A 16,171-nucleotide genomic window follows, 5' to 3' on the forward strand; every position below is an offset into this window, starting at 1 on the left:
CTCAGGATTTTTGACAAATGCCTTTCTAGTGTTGTTGAATGTTTGTTGTTTGTATTTGTGAGCATCAAATAGAAATTTCCTCATACGGCAGTCTATTTCCATGGGATTTCAACAAGCTTTAACAAAGCTGAGCTCCAGGATCAGCAGGATGAAGGGCTCTTCTCGATACGTTGCACAAGCTGGTTTATCTTGTGCAGCTCAAAGACTATGCATCAGTGTTTTCCATATGATTTTCATGTTTGACAACTCCATTCTGAGTGTGAATAGTTATACTTGTCTATAATAAAGATTTTATTGTATGAGAATTTAAATGCCCAGCACTGCATTTATGCCATCTAAGAAAGGTTGAGCTCTCAGCAGAAGAAATAGAAGACATTGCAGACACAATGTCACGGGAGACATGGGGCACCAGAGAGTGGGACGTGGGCTCGGGAAAAAGGGCACAGAAGTGTGGAATACCATATTGATAGTCAGTCTGCTCTTCTGCTTGATCATTATTCTGAGGTAGTGGGAACCGATGACCTTTCCTGGTCAAGAGCTTAGTGTGGTTAAAAATTCAATTGAGTGGAAGAGGAGAGAAAGGAGAAAAAAATAACATGGTAACCTTTATTCTGCCTTTGACGCTAACCTTGAACAACGGGCCCCAAAGGGGATGAGCGCCTTGTACTTAAATGTGTGAGAAAGAATAGGCTTTAGGTTGTGTGTGTGTGTGTGTGTGTGTGTGTGTGTGTGTACACGATTGTGTTGTGTGTGTGTTTGAGTCTGTGTGAACACAGCAAAAAAAGCAATTATTGTGTGTGTTTGTGATAGCAGCAGAAATAAGTAGGCAGGCAGCGAGAGTGTGTGGAAACGGTTATGATGAAATTGTTTTAAACACAAAGTCAGACACTGTCTAAAACAAAGTAATCACTTGGACTTTTTACCATTTCCTTTTGTCTTTTTCTTTTCGAACACATAAATATCCATAAAACTGCTCTCGCTACATCCACCAGAGCCCGTCTCTTCTGCTGCATCTCTAATCCACAGCTACTTCCTAACCGACCTCTTCTCTTGTTCTCATCCCCCATCCTCCCCCCTGCCTGTCTCCTCCCCTCTCGAGGACTGAAACAGAGCTAATTGAAATAAATGAACTGGAGAGCAAATCAGAGTTGATTACATCGGCTGTGCTGGGATGCTGATTGCAAGCTTGTTGAGCGAATGTTGCAGAACTAGTTCGTAATGAAGAGCCTTGTTTGTCTATTACACCCTGACTGGACTTTGCAGACGGCCACACGCTCTCATGGTTATTGTTCTAACCCGCCTACATGGTCCTGAAGAGGAAGAAAACAGAAGGAAGAAGGATTTCTTATTTATTTTAATTCAACAGTCAAATTTTGACAAATGCATTTTTCATACAGGCAAATGGTAACTGCTCATAAAGTCCTCAGAATAACTGTACAGAATATAAAATTAGTTTAACAAACACTATACACAGCAGGGGCAGCACAGGATGGGCCAGAAGGAGCTGGGTTAATAACTGGAATGTTTAAATGTCATGAAACAAACAGAACAGCAGGAGTTAGTGACAAAATAACAAGCGCTGGATAGACAGTCCACTGTTTGACTTGGAGGATACAGGCAGAGCTGTGAAGAAATGTCATTTGCTAAAGGGAAAACCAACAGTAAAACAGGATCACATCCATTTGTGGTTACAGTGATATTTCACGGCTCTGTTTGTTTATTTGAAGTCTCCGTTTAAGCCGATAGGCAGAGACAGACTGTGGTAATAATGTCATCTAAAAACAAATCCTGGAGCTCCTCCACAGACGGTGAATAATAGAATAACACGGCACTGTAATGACACCCATGGTAATTTCACAGGGACGTAAGGACTAATTCTTACTCACAGCTCTATGTTTGTAAATGGAAAATTTCAAGCAGATTTTTTTCACATGTTCTCAAAATGCTACCTGATGACATCCAAAACTTCAGTCATGATGCAGTGATTTCTACGCTTTGTTGACAGTTGTCTGTATTGCAGAAGCTGATTTACTGTTTAAAACCAGTGGAACAGCAAACTGTGAGTTCAGTTTAAGAATGGATTTTCCCTTCGAAGCGATAAACCACATTGCTCTGTACTGTCCCTGCCCTCCTTTAACTGGCCTTGTGAAATTGGCACAATCAGCCAGAAGATGTGCAAAAAAACACAGTAGACTAGTCCCCAGCCTCGGAGGGTGTTTTGTGCTGCTGAAAGAGCAATAACCCTCTCCTCCCTCTCTCGTCCTATAATCCTGCCCACAGAGACACACAAACACAGTGAAATAAAAATAACAGAATCATCTTTAGCACCACTGAAGAGCAAATCATGTCAAATGAACAGCCACATAATTCTGTTGAATTCAACATGTGAAACAAATAACAGAGGAACAAAACCCTGTGAGTGGGCCAGAAAAGTGAATACAGGTTATGTCAGCAGTTACAAAATGCTTTCAAGAGATGCGTGACATGTCTCTTTGTATAAAGGACTACACGACTAGACTGGAGAACATTTATAATCAGCATGCTATTAATTCTTGCCCTGAAATAGCCCCAACCATGTTGCTGAGGTATGTCACAGCAAGTAAACACCACAGTAGGAGGAATGTAAGTTTGACAGGACTGTAGTCCTCAGAAACATACTGTAGAGGGCTCAAAACGAGTATTATCAAGCCCAAGGAGGGAGGCCGTCCAATGAAGGAAACAACCTTATCCGTTCAAGTAAGTGTTGGGTTCAATAACTAGCTACGCCTGTTGAATACTAATGAAGGTTATTCACTGAGCAAACTGCAGTTGAAGGGTAAAAAAGGACAATTTATCATTCCTGCACACAGGAAATTAATTACTTTGCGTGTGTGACATTAATATGCTAGGCTAGTTCACAACTGCAATTCGATTGTCATTATGGGGAAATGTGAGCATACAAATGAGTAAAACAACATCTCTTTGCTCGGATTATTTCAGTCTCAGTCTATTAAAAACATTAGGCAGCAACTAGTTCATCCATGGTCTGAAGAGGTCCACTTCACTGATCCCATACCACGGAATGACACGATTCCTTTCAGTGATGGGACATATCGGACATGTTTTCTAAAAAGTGGTGTAATCCGCATTATTCTAGAGAATACAGCACAAACAGTGAGATTAAAAAACACTTAAAATTAAATACATCTAACTGGAATTTTTCCCTTTAGTAAATGTGCTTTGTTCCCACTGATGCATGTCCTTGTTCTTGACATTCTTCTCATTGTTGTAAAGCCACAAACCTATTTCATTGGCTGTGGAAGAGTCTCAAATAACATACCACAGGCCAACCACATAAAGGAACAGAATAAAATAAATATTACTTGGGCAGCGATAAAAGTCCAGTTTTTCTTACTAAAACTTGCTGTCAAGGTCCATTTTTTGGTTGTTTGTTTTTGGGCGTGATGTTAACCATTAAAGCAAACTCTTCCAACTTGGAATCCAAATTTCTGGTTGCTGTTGCCGAAGTCTGCTGCAGCCACATCTATAATAGGCAGTAGCTCTGCGGAGGGGGAGTCAATCTCTAGAACGGTCCTCTCCTGACCTTTGCCGGACTGCGAAAAGAAAAATTAAAGTCATTGTTAGAATTTGCTTGGCCCTAATTCGGTGGAATAGTAATCCCCAATCTCTGGGCTATTCTAGTGGGAGAATTGATGGCCACATACTTATGACCAAAGCATCACCATTGATAAACACATTAGTTTCTTTAGTTCCATGCTCCTGCACTGACCTGGCATCCATCATGCACTGCACTGATGAAAGGACTTTTGGCTTGTGTGAGTTCCTCATCATTGCTGCCCCGGAAACGGAGTGCATGCTGGTAGGAGTGGGTGGTGCTGTCAAACCATCCTGCAGAGTTCTGGCAGGTGTAGGTGAAGCTCTGCTTGGCCGTAGCACTCAGTAGTTTTAGGAAAGTCAGTTGTACTACATGTACAGGGTTCCCATCCCTGTCATTGTAGGTGAACTGGATGGCACAAACACACAGGCATTAGTGTACTTCATAAGCAGACATTAAACTACAGCCACAAGTTTAAAAGAGCATTTTGATAAAAACCACTAAATCTAACTGATAGAAAAAAAATAACAAAAAGAGAGATTAAGAGATTAAGCCCCCCACAAAACATGCCTGATCCTATAATCTGTGTAAAACAAAGATGAAATTACAAATCTCCCATAAACTCCTTTGTAAGCACAGGTCAAAAAGTTACAACAGCTTCTCTCTGGAATTAAGAAAGGGAAAGCATAGAGGAGAGGAAATTCAATGAATTGCAATTGTGCTGGCAGCTCTGTGATAATCTGAGAGGGTTATGAGACATCTGATCAGGTGCAGATGAAAGGCCGGCGCTCTGAGCGTGCTGCCCTGAATGTGAGTCAATGAGACAGCGCTGCTTGGTGTGAGTCATCCAGACTGCTGAAATCAGCTGCTGGCAACATCAAATCAGCTCCCTTTTTGCACATGGTCCAATAAATTAATACCAAATTATGCGATGCACAAATTGACAAATAAACAAAATGGATTCACACTCAGTCATGTGCACATGGATGGACACGCATGCAAGCCTCCTCCACAATTATGTAAACCCCTTCGTATAAATGCTGGAAACTCAATCATATGCATAAATATAATTTGAACATTCTTAATTAAGATGAGTAATTCAGGTGAAAACTGGCTGGCATTTGGATCCAGATGAGAGTAATGCTAGGATGTAGGTTATTTGTTTATATTTCGTACCTGCTTGCCTTTCCTGTATTGGCTGAACCAGCTTCCTGGCTTCTCTTTGTTCCAGGCTGCTAATTTCACCTAGACACACAGCGGGAGAGAAAGGGAGGATGCTGAGTCAAATTTAAGGCTTGAGGGATAGAGGGAGTGATTTGTGCTCTGATATGATATGACGAGGTCGGCTTTGTAAAGGCTGACAGCGAGAGATTGGAGACTTTACCATCTCAATCCTCTTGTCAGGGTAGAGACATGTTTCTCCATCGGCTGTAAAGTTACAGTAGACCTTGATGGAGTCTCGGTGACAGCCCTGGTTAGGATCAATCCAGTAGTCCCCTTCAGAGAGCACGGAGAAAGGACATCAATCAAGCAGCAGATGTGGATATAATGAAGAAAACTGAGGCAACAAGACAGCTGGCAAAACTTATTGAAAAAAAATCAACCTACAAAGGGTATACGAAAAGAAAAAATCCAATGTGTGCAGCTTAAAGAAAAAGTAATATCATAAATATCATAAATAAATATAATTTTAAAACAATATATTTGCTTACCATCTTTATAGTTGGGTTGGACCATCATAAGCTCCTTGCATGTCCGGGCTGGGCTCTCAAAGGTTCCCAGGGGTCTTCTCATTACCTCTACTTCTGTCTTCATGGAGGACAGGGTGGCAAAGACTTCTTCCATTCCCTCAGCATCCTCCAGAGGCTGATCTCCCTGGAGAAACTCGTCCATATCTAGATCCAAATCCTCCTCTCTGGGTGGGGATGCTCCTCTGTCCCTGTCCGAGTGTCTCCGTCTTTTCCGCTTGCCCTCCCTGATTGGCAGGGGCTGAACCATTGTCGCAGGCAGTCCCTGAAGAGAGAACAGACAGGTGAACAAGAGGTGAAAGGGAAAGGGAGAGATGAGAAGGAAGAGAGAAAAAAGGTGACGCTGTGATGTCCATGATGTGGATCATTGGCCGTACTCACTCGGGGTCCTGGGGGGCCAGCAGCGCCTCGATCGCCTCTGGGACCAACAACACCCTGGGGAGCAGAAAAAGACAAAACTCAGTGTCATGCAGATCTCACCTGGAGCCCCTCTCACACCACTTGGCTAAATCCCAGCTTTATCCAGACAGATATGGCTGCTGCTTTATAGGATTATCCAGCTATGTGCATCAGCACTCTGTGGTCAAAGCCTTGGCTCTCAAGACACACTATAGTGGTTTTCATAACATCACACACACCAAAACCAAATCCTATTAAAAAGGGCCCAATGGAAAAATCTGACACAAGGCAAGCGTGGCTGTACAGCAGGCTTTTAGTTCCAAAGACATGCAGTAAACACCAAACAGCATTATGATTATGGAGCATGCTACATTTAAGCCAACAAACACACTTTTTTCTCTCTTCCCCAGCATATGTTCCCAGCAGCTGCTAACCAAGCTTAGGTGTGTGTACAGGAATGACAGAGTGTAAATGAGACAGATGACTGGACTCACCATCTCTCCCTTCGATCCTTTCTCACCAGCTGCACCCTAAAAGTAGAAAGGAGGAGAAAGTAAGCAAAAGAAAAAAAAGCAATTATATCCTAGGAAGAGGACTCAGTATTGTAGTCATTTATGATCTTGTTCTTCCTGTTTTCTTGTATGACAGTTTGTATCCTGTATTGTTCAATTCAGATGGCCAATTCAGAGTCACCAATTAACTGAGATGACTGAAGAGCATGTCTTTGGACTGTGAAGAGAACCAAAGCATGCACAGGGAGAACATGCTAACGCCACACAGAGGCTCATGTCCGACAGGGATTCGAACCAGGAACGTCCTTGCTTTGAGGCAAATGCGCTAACCACTGCGACACCGTGCAGCCCCCCTATACAAATATCCATGAAATAGATTAATAGAAAATCTTAAACACCTGCTTAAAGATGATACAGGTTATGTTCCAGATTATTCCTTTTCTAGAAAGAGAAGAAGTGAGTAATAAAAGGATACTAGATCTCTGGATAGAACCGAAGCTAGACTCTCAAGCTAGGATTGAATTATTAGTGAAATCCCTGAGATGGTTAAGATAACTTAAGCAAAATTAGAGGAACGATATGACAAACTTGGTGACTGTTTTTCTGTGTTTGGGCGAGACAGTAGGATTTTTTACCTGGTAGGATCTATGCGAAAGGATTGTTTAATATTCAAAGATGGATTCCTGATATGAAAGACATGCACAAATGTAATAACAGAAAGTAGAACACCACAGCTATGACCTTTATATAGGCTGTTCAGTTATTTCAAACTACTGCCTGGCTTAGCAATAAATGGTTTTTTTTCCTATGCAACTTCTTCTGATTTCAAGACAATTCCAGCACTCATCCATTTTTCTCTCTATTGCTGATACTTGAATGAGTCATTTCAAGAGGTGATACTATGCAGTTAGATGATTAACATTATGTAAATAAACTGATACATATATACAGATTGTTTTATGTATTGAAGTACCTAGAAACAGAAAAGTTCAGTCATCGATCATACAAAAACATCTATGTCATTGAAGCAGCTGAATCACTCACTGACAGTCCAGGGGGTCCCAATGGGCCAGTGGGACCGCTGGTACCAGCCAGACCCTATAAATAAGAACAAACACATGTTGTCAGTGAAAGAACTTACCATGCGTAGTAGTGAATGAGATGCATTATACAGACATGTGTACCTCATCTCCTTTAGGCCCTTGTGTACCCTGGTTCCCTGGCAGGCCTCTATCTCCCTTCTCACCAGGTTCTCCGGGGGGTCCAATTAGACCGATCAGCCCACCGTGACCCTGCAGGCCAAGACATGCTTCATTACATCTGATTCCCAGAGTTTAAACTGAGACAGGGAGTTTTCTCTGTCATGGGCTAAACACTCACTTTATCTCCCTTATTTCCAGGGTCTCCTTTTAAACCTAGAAGTCCTGGTGGTCCCTGTTAACAAAGGAAAATGTATTAGTTAGCCTGTAGACTCCAGCATCAAATTTACTACTATTAATGTCCCACATCTTTTTGCTCGTGGTAGGCTTTATTAGCTAAATACAAGGATCTTACTAGTGGTCCTGGTGGTCCCGTTTGTCCTGGCGGTCCATTTAACCCTTGCTCCCCCTGAGATGAAAACAGGATTTAGAGATTGGCTTAAATTATGCTCAACATAATTAAAAATTGGATGTGTTCCTTAAATGGTGTAGGTTCAGACTACATAGAGGAAGAATCGGTGTGTGCGTGTGTGTGTGTTGTTAAATCAACAGTTTTTGGTATACTCACAGCTGGACCTGGGATGCCTTGAAAACCCTCTGGACCAGAATTACCTGGATGTCCCTGAGGTCCCACTGGGCCCGTCTTCCCAACAGGACCCAGAGTTCCTTGGGTCCCCTGCAGAGCAAAGGGACAAAGACAGCCAGGTGTTAAATACAACAAGATAAAAGACGCTTAACATAACCACAAACCAGTCCATACCTTTCCTCCCTTCATGCCCTGCTTCCCTTCTTTTCCTGCAGCTCCTATATGACCCTGTGATTAAGAAAGACAACATGGCTGATAAGATAACACCTTTTACTTTCACACAAGCATGCCTATATCTACAAACACATACATGCATATAAACATTAACAATATGCTTAGCACACCCTTCGTCCAGGAGGACCTGTAGGACCAGGCTCTCCAGAGGCTCCTGCGGGTCCCTGAGGAGAACAAAAAAAGGGACTCCAGTTTAACATGAATATATTATAAAAAGTGATATTAAGAGACATGATGATGAAAAAGCAAAAACCTCAGCAGGTCATGGAGAAATACGTCATTATAGCATATAAGAGCTACAAGTATTGTCAACATTGGTTTGCAGGTACTAAAATCCTACTTACTGCTTTGCCTGGTTCTCCATTGTCTCCTTTAGGCCCCGATCCACCGTCCACTCCCTGGGTGGAAAAAAATGCATGTCAAAATTGACAAACTATAAAGTACTGACAAATAAGTCATAAAAAATATATAAGGAGGATACTTACATTGACACCAGGTTCTCCAGGGGGTCCTGAGTCTCCAGGAAATCCAATAGGGCCCTTTACACACAAATAATGAGCTAGCAACCATCTTATGTTTGAGATGACATTAACAGACTGACTGCCAGGGTAAATAAAGGCAACGGCTCCAGAGACAAACACTCACATGGTTGCCTTTGGGTCCGTCCTCCCCTGGTGTTCCTCTGGGTCCGGGAGGCCCAGCTGCACCTGGAGGGCCACTGTCACCCTTCTCCCCCACGTCGCCTTTGGCACCCTGAGACACCAGCATATGAAATGACAGTCAATGAAAAGGGCAATGAGAGAAAGTGCCCAAGAAAGTAAAGATTGAGGCAACATGACTCACAGCAGCGCCGGTCTCTCCAGCTGACCCTGGATCTCCAGCTTCTCCGTCTTCACCCTGATAGACGAGGAACATTTGGTAATATGAAAACACCACACACACATTTGCATACAAGACCACAGAAATAAACCAACACCCATCCACTGTATGCACAGTATGTGCTTAATGACACACTGTGTAGTGGCTATTTGGAAATGTTCACCTTCTCTCCGACAATTCCAGGCTGACCGACTCCACCTGGCATACCAGGTGCACCCTGCGACAGGGAGAGAGAACAACTTCAACAAAAATATCATAAAACAAGGGCATATTTGAAATATTCATTTGATTTTTTTTTAGAATCAGGTTTGTGATGCAGATTATTTTCTTGTTGTTTGTCAGCAGGTTCCCTCACCCAATGCTGAAACTGGAACAGAATAATCGCAACACAAGGAGAAATATTGTGTGTCAGGTTTGCTCAGTGGATGGTGTCTGAGTCACACAGTAGGGTGTGTGCTATTTCCCCTCGCTCAATCATTTTGTTTGTTTGCTTGTGCATGTGTATGTCTGCATGCATGTCAGCGTGCATGCATGTGTGTCAGTGTTTTGGGCTTTGTGTCTCAGTACGAACCCAGTAAAAGCATGTTTTTCGCTAGAGTGCACAAACATGAGGGCTGAGTTCAGCCACGCACTAACTCTGAGCTCCTGCTGTCAACTGTTTCCCTCATATGCCAGCCCTCCCCATTTTGCTATCTTCCACTATTCCTGTATCAAACCATTTATGAATCCCACCATCTCTGCTCAGCTATGTCTCCATGCATCCTGTGATGGAGCACTAGCTTTGCTCATACCGATTCTGCAGCTCGCTGCTGAATAATTGACCGCGGTAAGAGGCTGTAGACTAGGGTCGGCCATTACTAGAGGTAAATATAACTGCCTCTGATGATAGTCTTTTACTTCTTAATGATTCATAAAGCAGTAAATATAACCCTCTCACAGGGATTGTATTCTTATACCAATTAATAATTCAAGTTTCAAAAGCAGGGGGGGGTCTGTGGCAAGTAGTGTTCATATGAAGAGACTGTGTATGAAGATATGAGCGCCTTAAAAATATCAAGTGCCGTGCTGTTAGGATAAGATATTGTTCACTTTGATGCAAGATAACGCTGTGTATTCAATGTGTATTCAGAGTCTCTTTGATTCCACAGCTGATACAACATTGTGTTTTGATGACTCATAAAGACATGCAGCTACACACGATTATTAGACAACACCAGCACTCCAGCTTTCTTCCGGGTTGTGTGCAATTGTCAAAGTCAGTTTTTTGGAAAGTCTTTAAAATACATAATTTAAATCAATGGAATTTTTTTAAATTTTGTTTCAAAAATAAAAAGGAAAGATTAAACTACAGTAAAGTATTTCATCAATTCAAAGTCTTACAAGAGGAGGCATGTTAACTTGTAGATTAATTCATTATTTATTGACAATTCTAATACTTTGAAACATTTATTAAGATGATTATTCTAATTGGATTTATCAAATGAATTGGATCATGCTGGTGCATTTGTTTAATATTTTGTGCATTCTTTGCATATTCACTTAAATTGTTTTGAGCAAAATGGAAGCTTGTTGTAAAGGCAGTAAAGGTTCCTTGAACTTACTCTACCTATGTGTACTGACTGCCTCTTTTTCCTCCATCTATATGGTTGCTCTGTTATATATTGCTTTATGCTCAAATACAGATCAGTGATTAAAAAAGAAACACACTCTACCTCTCCACCAATTGGTCCCTGAGGGCCTCGTGGGCCATGCTGTCCTGGAGGCCCCTGTGAAGAGAGAAATTAAATGTTTCAATTTGGACTTCAGTGGAGACAATAAAGAAACTCTGCATCAATAAAAAACAGAAAAAACAAACTGGATATGAATGAGGGGTTTTGCTGGCGCCTCCTATATTAAATGAGTTAGATTCAGCCCATGGTGGATGGTTTATGCAATGGCCCAAGTATCTCTGATCATTATCCTGGTGACATGATGAAGACACCCAGACAGGTCATTACCCTCAATATGACACAAGCTCTGATTCTTTCTCCCTCCCCAAACCCAGCCCCCATCTCACATATTCTCTCTTATTAATAAGAAACCTCTAGCCTGCAATGTGCCAGACCATATTCTCTCAGCTGCAGTAACGACATGTGATTTGACTTCTCTATGCAGCTCAAAAGAGTGCCAAGCAATTAATCCTAGCTGTGCTGGGCTTCAGATTCAGCTGAGTAGATGTTGAGCTGTGCTCCGAATCACTCTGAAGTCTTGGAGGGAATCTTGTGTTGTAAAGACACTAAGACAGAAACACAGACAATCGAGCCCAGAGAGAGACTGTGTGGGACTGGAGGAAACACATATCCTTCTGGCCAAGAGATACTTGAGCATTAGAGGGGAGAGTTCTGTGATCCGCAACGCTCACACATGAATGAAACTTCCCCACTGAGTCTTCAGCATCTCTCCTCTCCTCTTTCTGGCTCCCTTTCTCTCTCTCTCTTCTTTTTTGCTTCGGTTCCATTCTGATACATTCCCTCCCTAATCTGGCTGCAGAGTAGAGGGGCTATAGAGAATCTTGAGCTCGTGTTCATGGTTGACAGCGTTGTGAGATGACTGTCACAAAGGAGGATGCTCATTAGACAGCCAAGGCTGAGGCTAATCTGATTAGCAGCTGTCACACCGTCTTCCTACTCACAATCAGTGCCCCGCCTCCTCCTTCCACTCCATTGCTCCACTGCCTTCTCTGTGTCACCCTCTCCCTTTTTCTGTTTTTATCCTTTTCTGCCTTTTACATACAGGGCCACCTCTTCTTTCTCTGGGCTCATCTGTGTTGCCCACAAATTGATGGTCTGTTTTGTCATTCTCACTCAGCCTTTGGAGATCTCTCACACACTGAAAAGATTTGTTGAGATTGTTACAGGTTTAAAAGGCTGTCTGTCTTTTCACACTAATTATATGCCTATAATTATACACAATAATCCGAAGACCTAACTAATGTAGATAGACACACGGTAGAGTTATAAAGGAACCGAATTAAGGCAGCATTTGACTGCAGAGTATGTAAAGACTACTTTTTCATAGCAGGCTTAAGAACACAGTGTGTCTTACATGCCATAGTAAAGTGGTCGACATCACCTTCTTAGCAGAGCTACAGGCCTAATGTCAAATATTCTTTGCTTTGACTTACAGTTCAAACCCGACAAAGTGTAAGCATTGTTAAGTTGTTTAAAGTGTCATTATGTCATAACAGTGATATGTCTGTTCTTTTAGAATAATTGCTCAGAATAATGGCAGCATAAAATTAAGTGTGTCATTTACAGGGCCCTGACATTTCCATGATGACTTGCTGGCGTGGCTCACAAGGATACTTACCTGGAGCCGAGCATGAACATTACCAGCGTCACCTTTGCTCTTTCTGTTATGACAAGTTAAGTGGTCTGCTTTGAAAAAAAATATCTACAGTTAGCAAAACACACGGTAACTACTTTCTTCATTCCCTCAACTCAAAGGCAAGTTTTCAGAAGCCTTTAAAAAAAGAAACACAGCTCTGTAGCCCGTATTCTAATATTCTCTAAATGTATTTATCTTAATAGGTTAGTCTACATTGTTGTGCAACTGTTTAACACGGGACTGGTCTTAATTATATCGAGACCTTTTAAGAACTAGGGTAAATGAGTCGCCGACTGTATTTTGAGGGTAGTAAATGTGAATGATTTCACCATAATAAAAAGGGGATTTCCAGTTCGACACAGCAGCTACCCACCGTGTGTTTCAGGTGAGCACAAGGGAGCCCACTCTGGATAAACTATGTGCCCCCCTGCTGCATTTTGTAATCTTCCCTGCCCTCAAGATGCTCTCAGATAACAATTATCGCACAATTTTGTAGTTAGCTGCATAGTAAGCCAATGTTTTCAATTGAATAAGGTTTAAAAATCAGCATAGCATAAATTAATAGCCAACATGGATTTTTTGCCATACCTACCTAGGCTGTGGCAGAGTGAGTGTGAGGACAAAAGCTATACAATAGACAGTGAAGTTAGCATAAAGAGTTGCTGAAAAAAGAAGAGAGAGTTGCTAATGCTGCCTGTCTTATATCTATTGTGCATTGCACCATAACAGATTTTCGGTCACATCTTGTGCACTTCAAGGTCACATATTATCCTCCTTTTCAACCAGTTTAAATAAGCTTCAGTGGTTCCCAAAACATGTCTGTGAAGTTTCTTGTTAAAAATCCTCTCTGATCCTGTATTTGATCATGCCCGTATAAACCCCTCTATTTCAGCCCTGCTCAGAACAGGCTGTTTCTGTGTCTGACCACGCCCCCTCTCTGGAAGGGTTTGGGTGGCTCGGGCTTTCTTGCACCATGACCAATTGTTTACCATGAGAAGGCAGACTCAGAGGGCAGAACAAACACCTAGTTGTGGGAGTGTCACCCACCCGGGGGATGGGTTACTGCCCTTTGTGATGTCATGAAGGGAAAATCTGAAAACGGCCTGTTTGAGGACATTTTCTGAAAAGTGGAGCAGGCAAAAGACGGAGAGGATGGACTTTTCTCATGATTGGGGTGGGGGGGGGGGGGGGAGTTGTAGGCAGACTAGGGAAACATGGTAAAGTGCATTTTGTAGGCTCTAAGTAAAGATTGTTGGAACACTCCCTAAAATCAGGTGATGAAAACCTCAAGTTTCACAAGAGGATTTCAACAAACATATTACTTATTTTTGTTAAAATCTAACAATGGATTCGGATCTTAACCAGTAGATCTCTTTTCTTTTCTTCACCATCATTATGTATGATCAAAAATCTGTCTTGAAAATAAATACAACTGCAGCAGGACTGAGCTTAATATTTTTGTTTTTTCTGCCTACACATTGCTGTAGTTTAACATCTTTCAAGTGAATCTAAATAATCAAATATGTTGGGAGCTGATCATCCTGTCACACAGAGCAGCAGAGAGACAGGTCAATGCAGTCAGCCACAGCTGGAGTGTGTGAGCTTACAATTACAGCAGCTGTACAGTGACACTTTATAATAGGACAGGTGATGTTGTTAAAGGCTGGGCTTGCTACAGTGAGAAGAGAGAGAGAGAGAGAGAGAGAGAGAGAGAGAGAGAGAGAGAGAGAGAGAGAGAGAGAGAGAGAGAGAGAGAGTAACTCAGTTCATCATTGAGGTGTATGAAATGTAGGCTTCTGCAGACTGAAGTCTCTGCTAACAATAACAGAGTGATACTGTCTCATTTGGATGGATCCAGCGTGAGGTGAATCAGTGTCAGTATCCCTGTGTGTGTTTATGATATCATTATGTCCTCCCAGCTCTGCATGTCTCAATATCTCTCATTATCTCATTACTCTGGAGCCTTTTTAGACTGGACTGAAAAATACTCGAGTGATGAAGACGTTTATAGTCTGTTGTCGTGTAAGACTTTAAAAAAACTGATTTTAATCATGATTTGACACGGATAATCCTGGACATTCAAAGTAAGAAAAGAAAAAAACATAAATGTCATCATAAATCATGATGTTATAATATAGTCTGACCTTCTCTAAGCATCCCCAACTCTGACTGAGGTCAAGTTTTAATTGTTTTACTTTTTTTTTGCTCTACCTGTTTAAATGTCGCCTGTTGTATCATAGATTAGGGATGGGTATGTTATAAATTGTAAACTTAATAATTTTATTTCATTAAAACTAAATAACTTTAAAGCTGTCAGACAAAACCGATAAATTGGTCTAGATCTATGTTTTGGTTACTGTCTAACTCAAAGATAATCATGCCTGCCCTTTGTCATCTCTAGCAGCATATGTAGGTCTAAAGTGAAGTTTTACCCAATGTGTCAAGGTCTTGTTTCATTTCTAACTCTTGTGCTTGATCTATTTCTTTATTTGGGGGTATATAATGAAAGGGATGCTCCTTTTCTTTTTATTGGATTTACATCATGCAGTAATGCACTCATCAAACTTGCACCTTGTGAGAATATTGATAACACATTCATTTCAGAAACATCCAGTACAACACAACAGTCCTGGCAACAAAATATTTCATCTCTGTCTATATTAATAAGCGGAAGCCCTCACACTTAAGGCCAGTGTCTTTGTAGATGTTAAATAATCAAGAGAAACAGAAATGCAGATGTACAGTTCTTGCAGAAGCTGTACGTTTCAACTTCAAAAAGATTGATCGGACAGCTTTTGAAGTTGAAAAGAAAATGGGAGGAAATATATTCAAAGGTTTTTGGAAAGTGAAGAGAATGTAACTTCATATTGAATACCAGAGAAGACCAAGCAAGTCAATCTAATAGTAATCATGCAGCAAAGTATAAGACATTAAAAGAAATGGTGTGGAGAACAGATTTGAAAGTGACACTGGACCACAGCAGTGGGCTTTAGATGAGTGTTGAATGAGCTAATATTGCTGAGCAGTACTCACCATTGAGCCAACGTGGCCACTCTCTCCCTTCTCCCCCGAGGGGCCTGGCATTCCCTACAAATGCAGACACTGAGATTAATGCAGCCTCAGGTATGAAATGACAAACAGATTCAAAATGTGAAATCATGAAAGTTCAGACAGTTTTTGAAAATGATGGTAAATCATACCTGTAGTCCAGAAGGCCCAGATGCCCCCTTGAAGCCTCGTTGTCCTTCATCTCCTTTGGCTCCATTCATTCCCTGCTGCCCACGAGGACCTGGCTCTCCATCTGCACCCTAGAATATTCAGATAGGTCAGTGCTGTTAACACTGCACAACATAAACAAACGTATTAGACAGTGATGTATCTTTCATTGCATTCTTATATCTAAAACATACTGTCAGTCCTGGCTGGCCCACAGGTCCTTGAATTCCAAGAGGTCCTGGGGGTCCCTGGAAAAGCAGATGCACAGCTTAATTACATGGACTGTAGAAAGACATGATAAACACATCTGAGGATACACTGCCCTTGTGAACAGTTACTACAATAAGTTACCAAAGACCAATTAAAACCGGGTTGTCCCATACTTCCTGGTAACTAAGGTGATGATGATAGTTTAGCATAACTGGCATAAAATCCAT

At 41.6% G+C, this 16,171-nt stretch overlaps 1 protein-coding gene across 2 annotated transcripts in view; it reads right to left on the reverse strand.

Annotated features, from left to right (window-relative positions):
* Nucleotides 1–1,336: 1,336 nt before the first annotated feature.
* The window catches only part of col5a3a (collagen, type V, alpha 3a), a 49,905-nt gene continuing 35,070 nt past the window's right edge, over nt 1,337–16,171 (reverse strand). For both annotated transcript variants that reach the window (XM_061026237.1, XM_061026236.1), the window contains 23 exons: nt 15,929–15,982; nt 15,719–15,826; nt 15,552–15,605; nt 10,865–10,918; nt 9,316–9,369; nt 9,117–9,170; nt 8,919–9,026; nt 8,759–8,812; nt 8,618–8,671; nt 8,384–8,437; nt 8,214–8,267; nt 8,022–8,129; nt 7,809–7,862; nt 7,635–7,688; nt 7,439–7,546; nt 7,299–7,352; nt 6,237–6,272; nt 5,725–5,778; nt 5,308–5,608; nt 4,980–5,092; nt 4,772–4,840; nt 3,770–4,003; nt 1,337–3,593 (listed from right to left, as the gene is read on the reverse strand). In XM_061026237.1, coding sequence (XP_060882220.1) covers nt 3,447–3,593; nt 3,770–4,003; nt 4,772–4,840; nt 4,980–5,092; nt 5,308–5,608; nt 5,725–5,778; nt 6,237–6,272; nt 7,299–7,352; nt 7,439–7,546; nt 7,635–7,688; nt 7,809–7,862; nt 8,022–8,129; nt 8,214–8,267; nt 8,384–8,437; nt 8,618–8,671; nt 8,759–8,812; nt 8,919–9,026; nt 9,117–9,170; nt 9,316–9,369; nt 10,865–10,918; nt 15,552–15,605; nt 15,719–15,826; nt 15,929–15,982 — 2,034 coding nt within the window. In that variant the 3' untranslated portion in view covers nt 1,337–3,446. The remainder of the gene's footprint in view (nt 3,594–3,769; nt 4,004–4,771; nt 4,841–4,979; nt 5,093–5,307; nt 5,609–5,724; nt 5,779–6,236; nt 6,273–7,298; nt 7,353–7,438; nt 7,547–7,634; nt 7,689–7,808; nt 7,863–8,021; nt 8,130–8,213; nt 8,268–8,383; nt 8,438–8,617; nt 8,672–8,758; nt 8,813–8,918; nt 9,027–9,116; nt 9,171–9,315; nt 9,370–10,864; nt 10,919–15,551; nt 15,606–15,718; nt 15,827–15,928; nt 15,983–16,171) is intronic.

This window comes from Labrus mixtus, chromosome 20 (genome assembly GCF_963584025.1).
Source record: "Labrus mixtus chromosome 20, fLabMix1.1, whole genome shotgun sequence".
Lineage (NCBI taxonomy): Eukaryota > Metazoa > Chordata > Actinopteri > Labriformes > Labridae > Labrus > Labrus mixtus.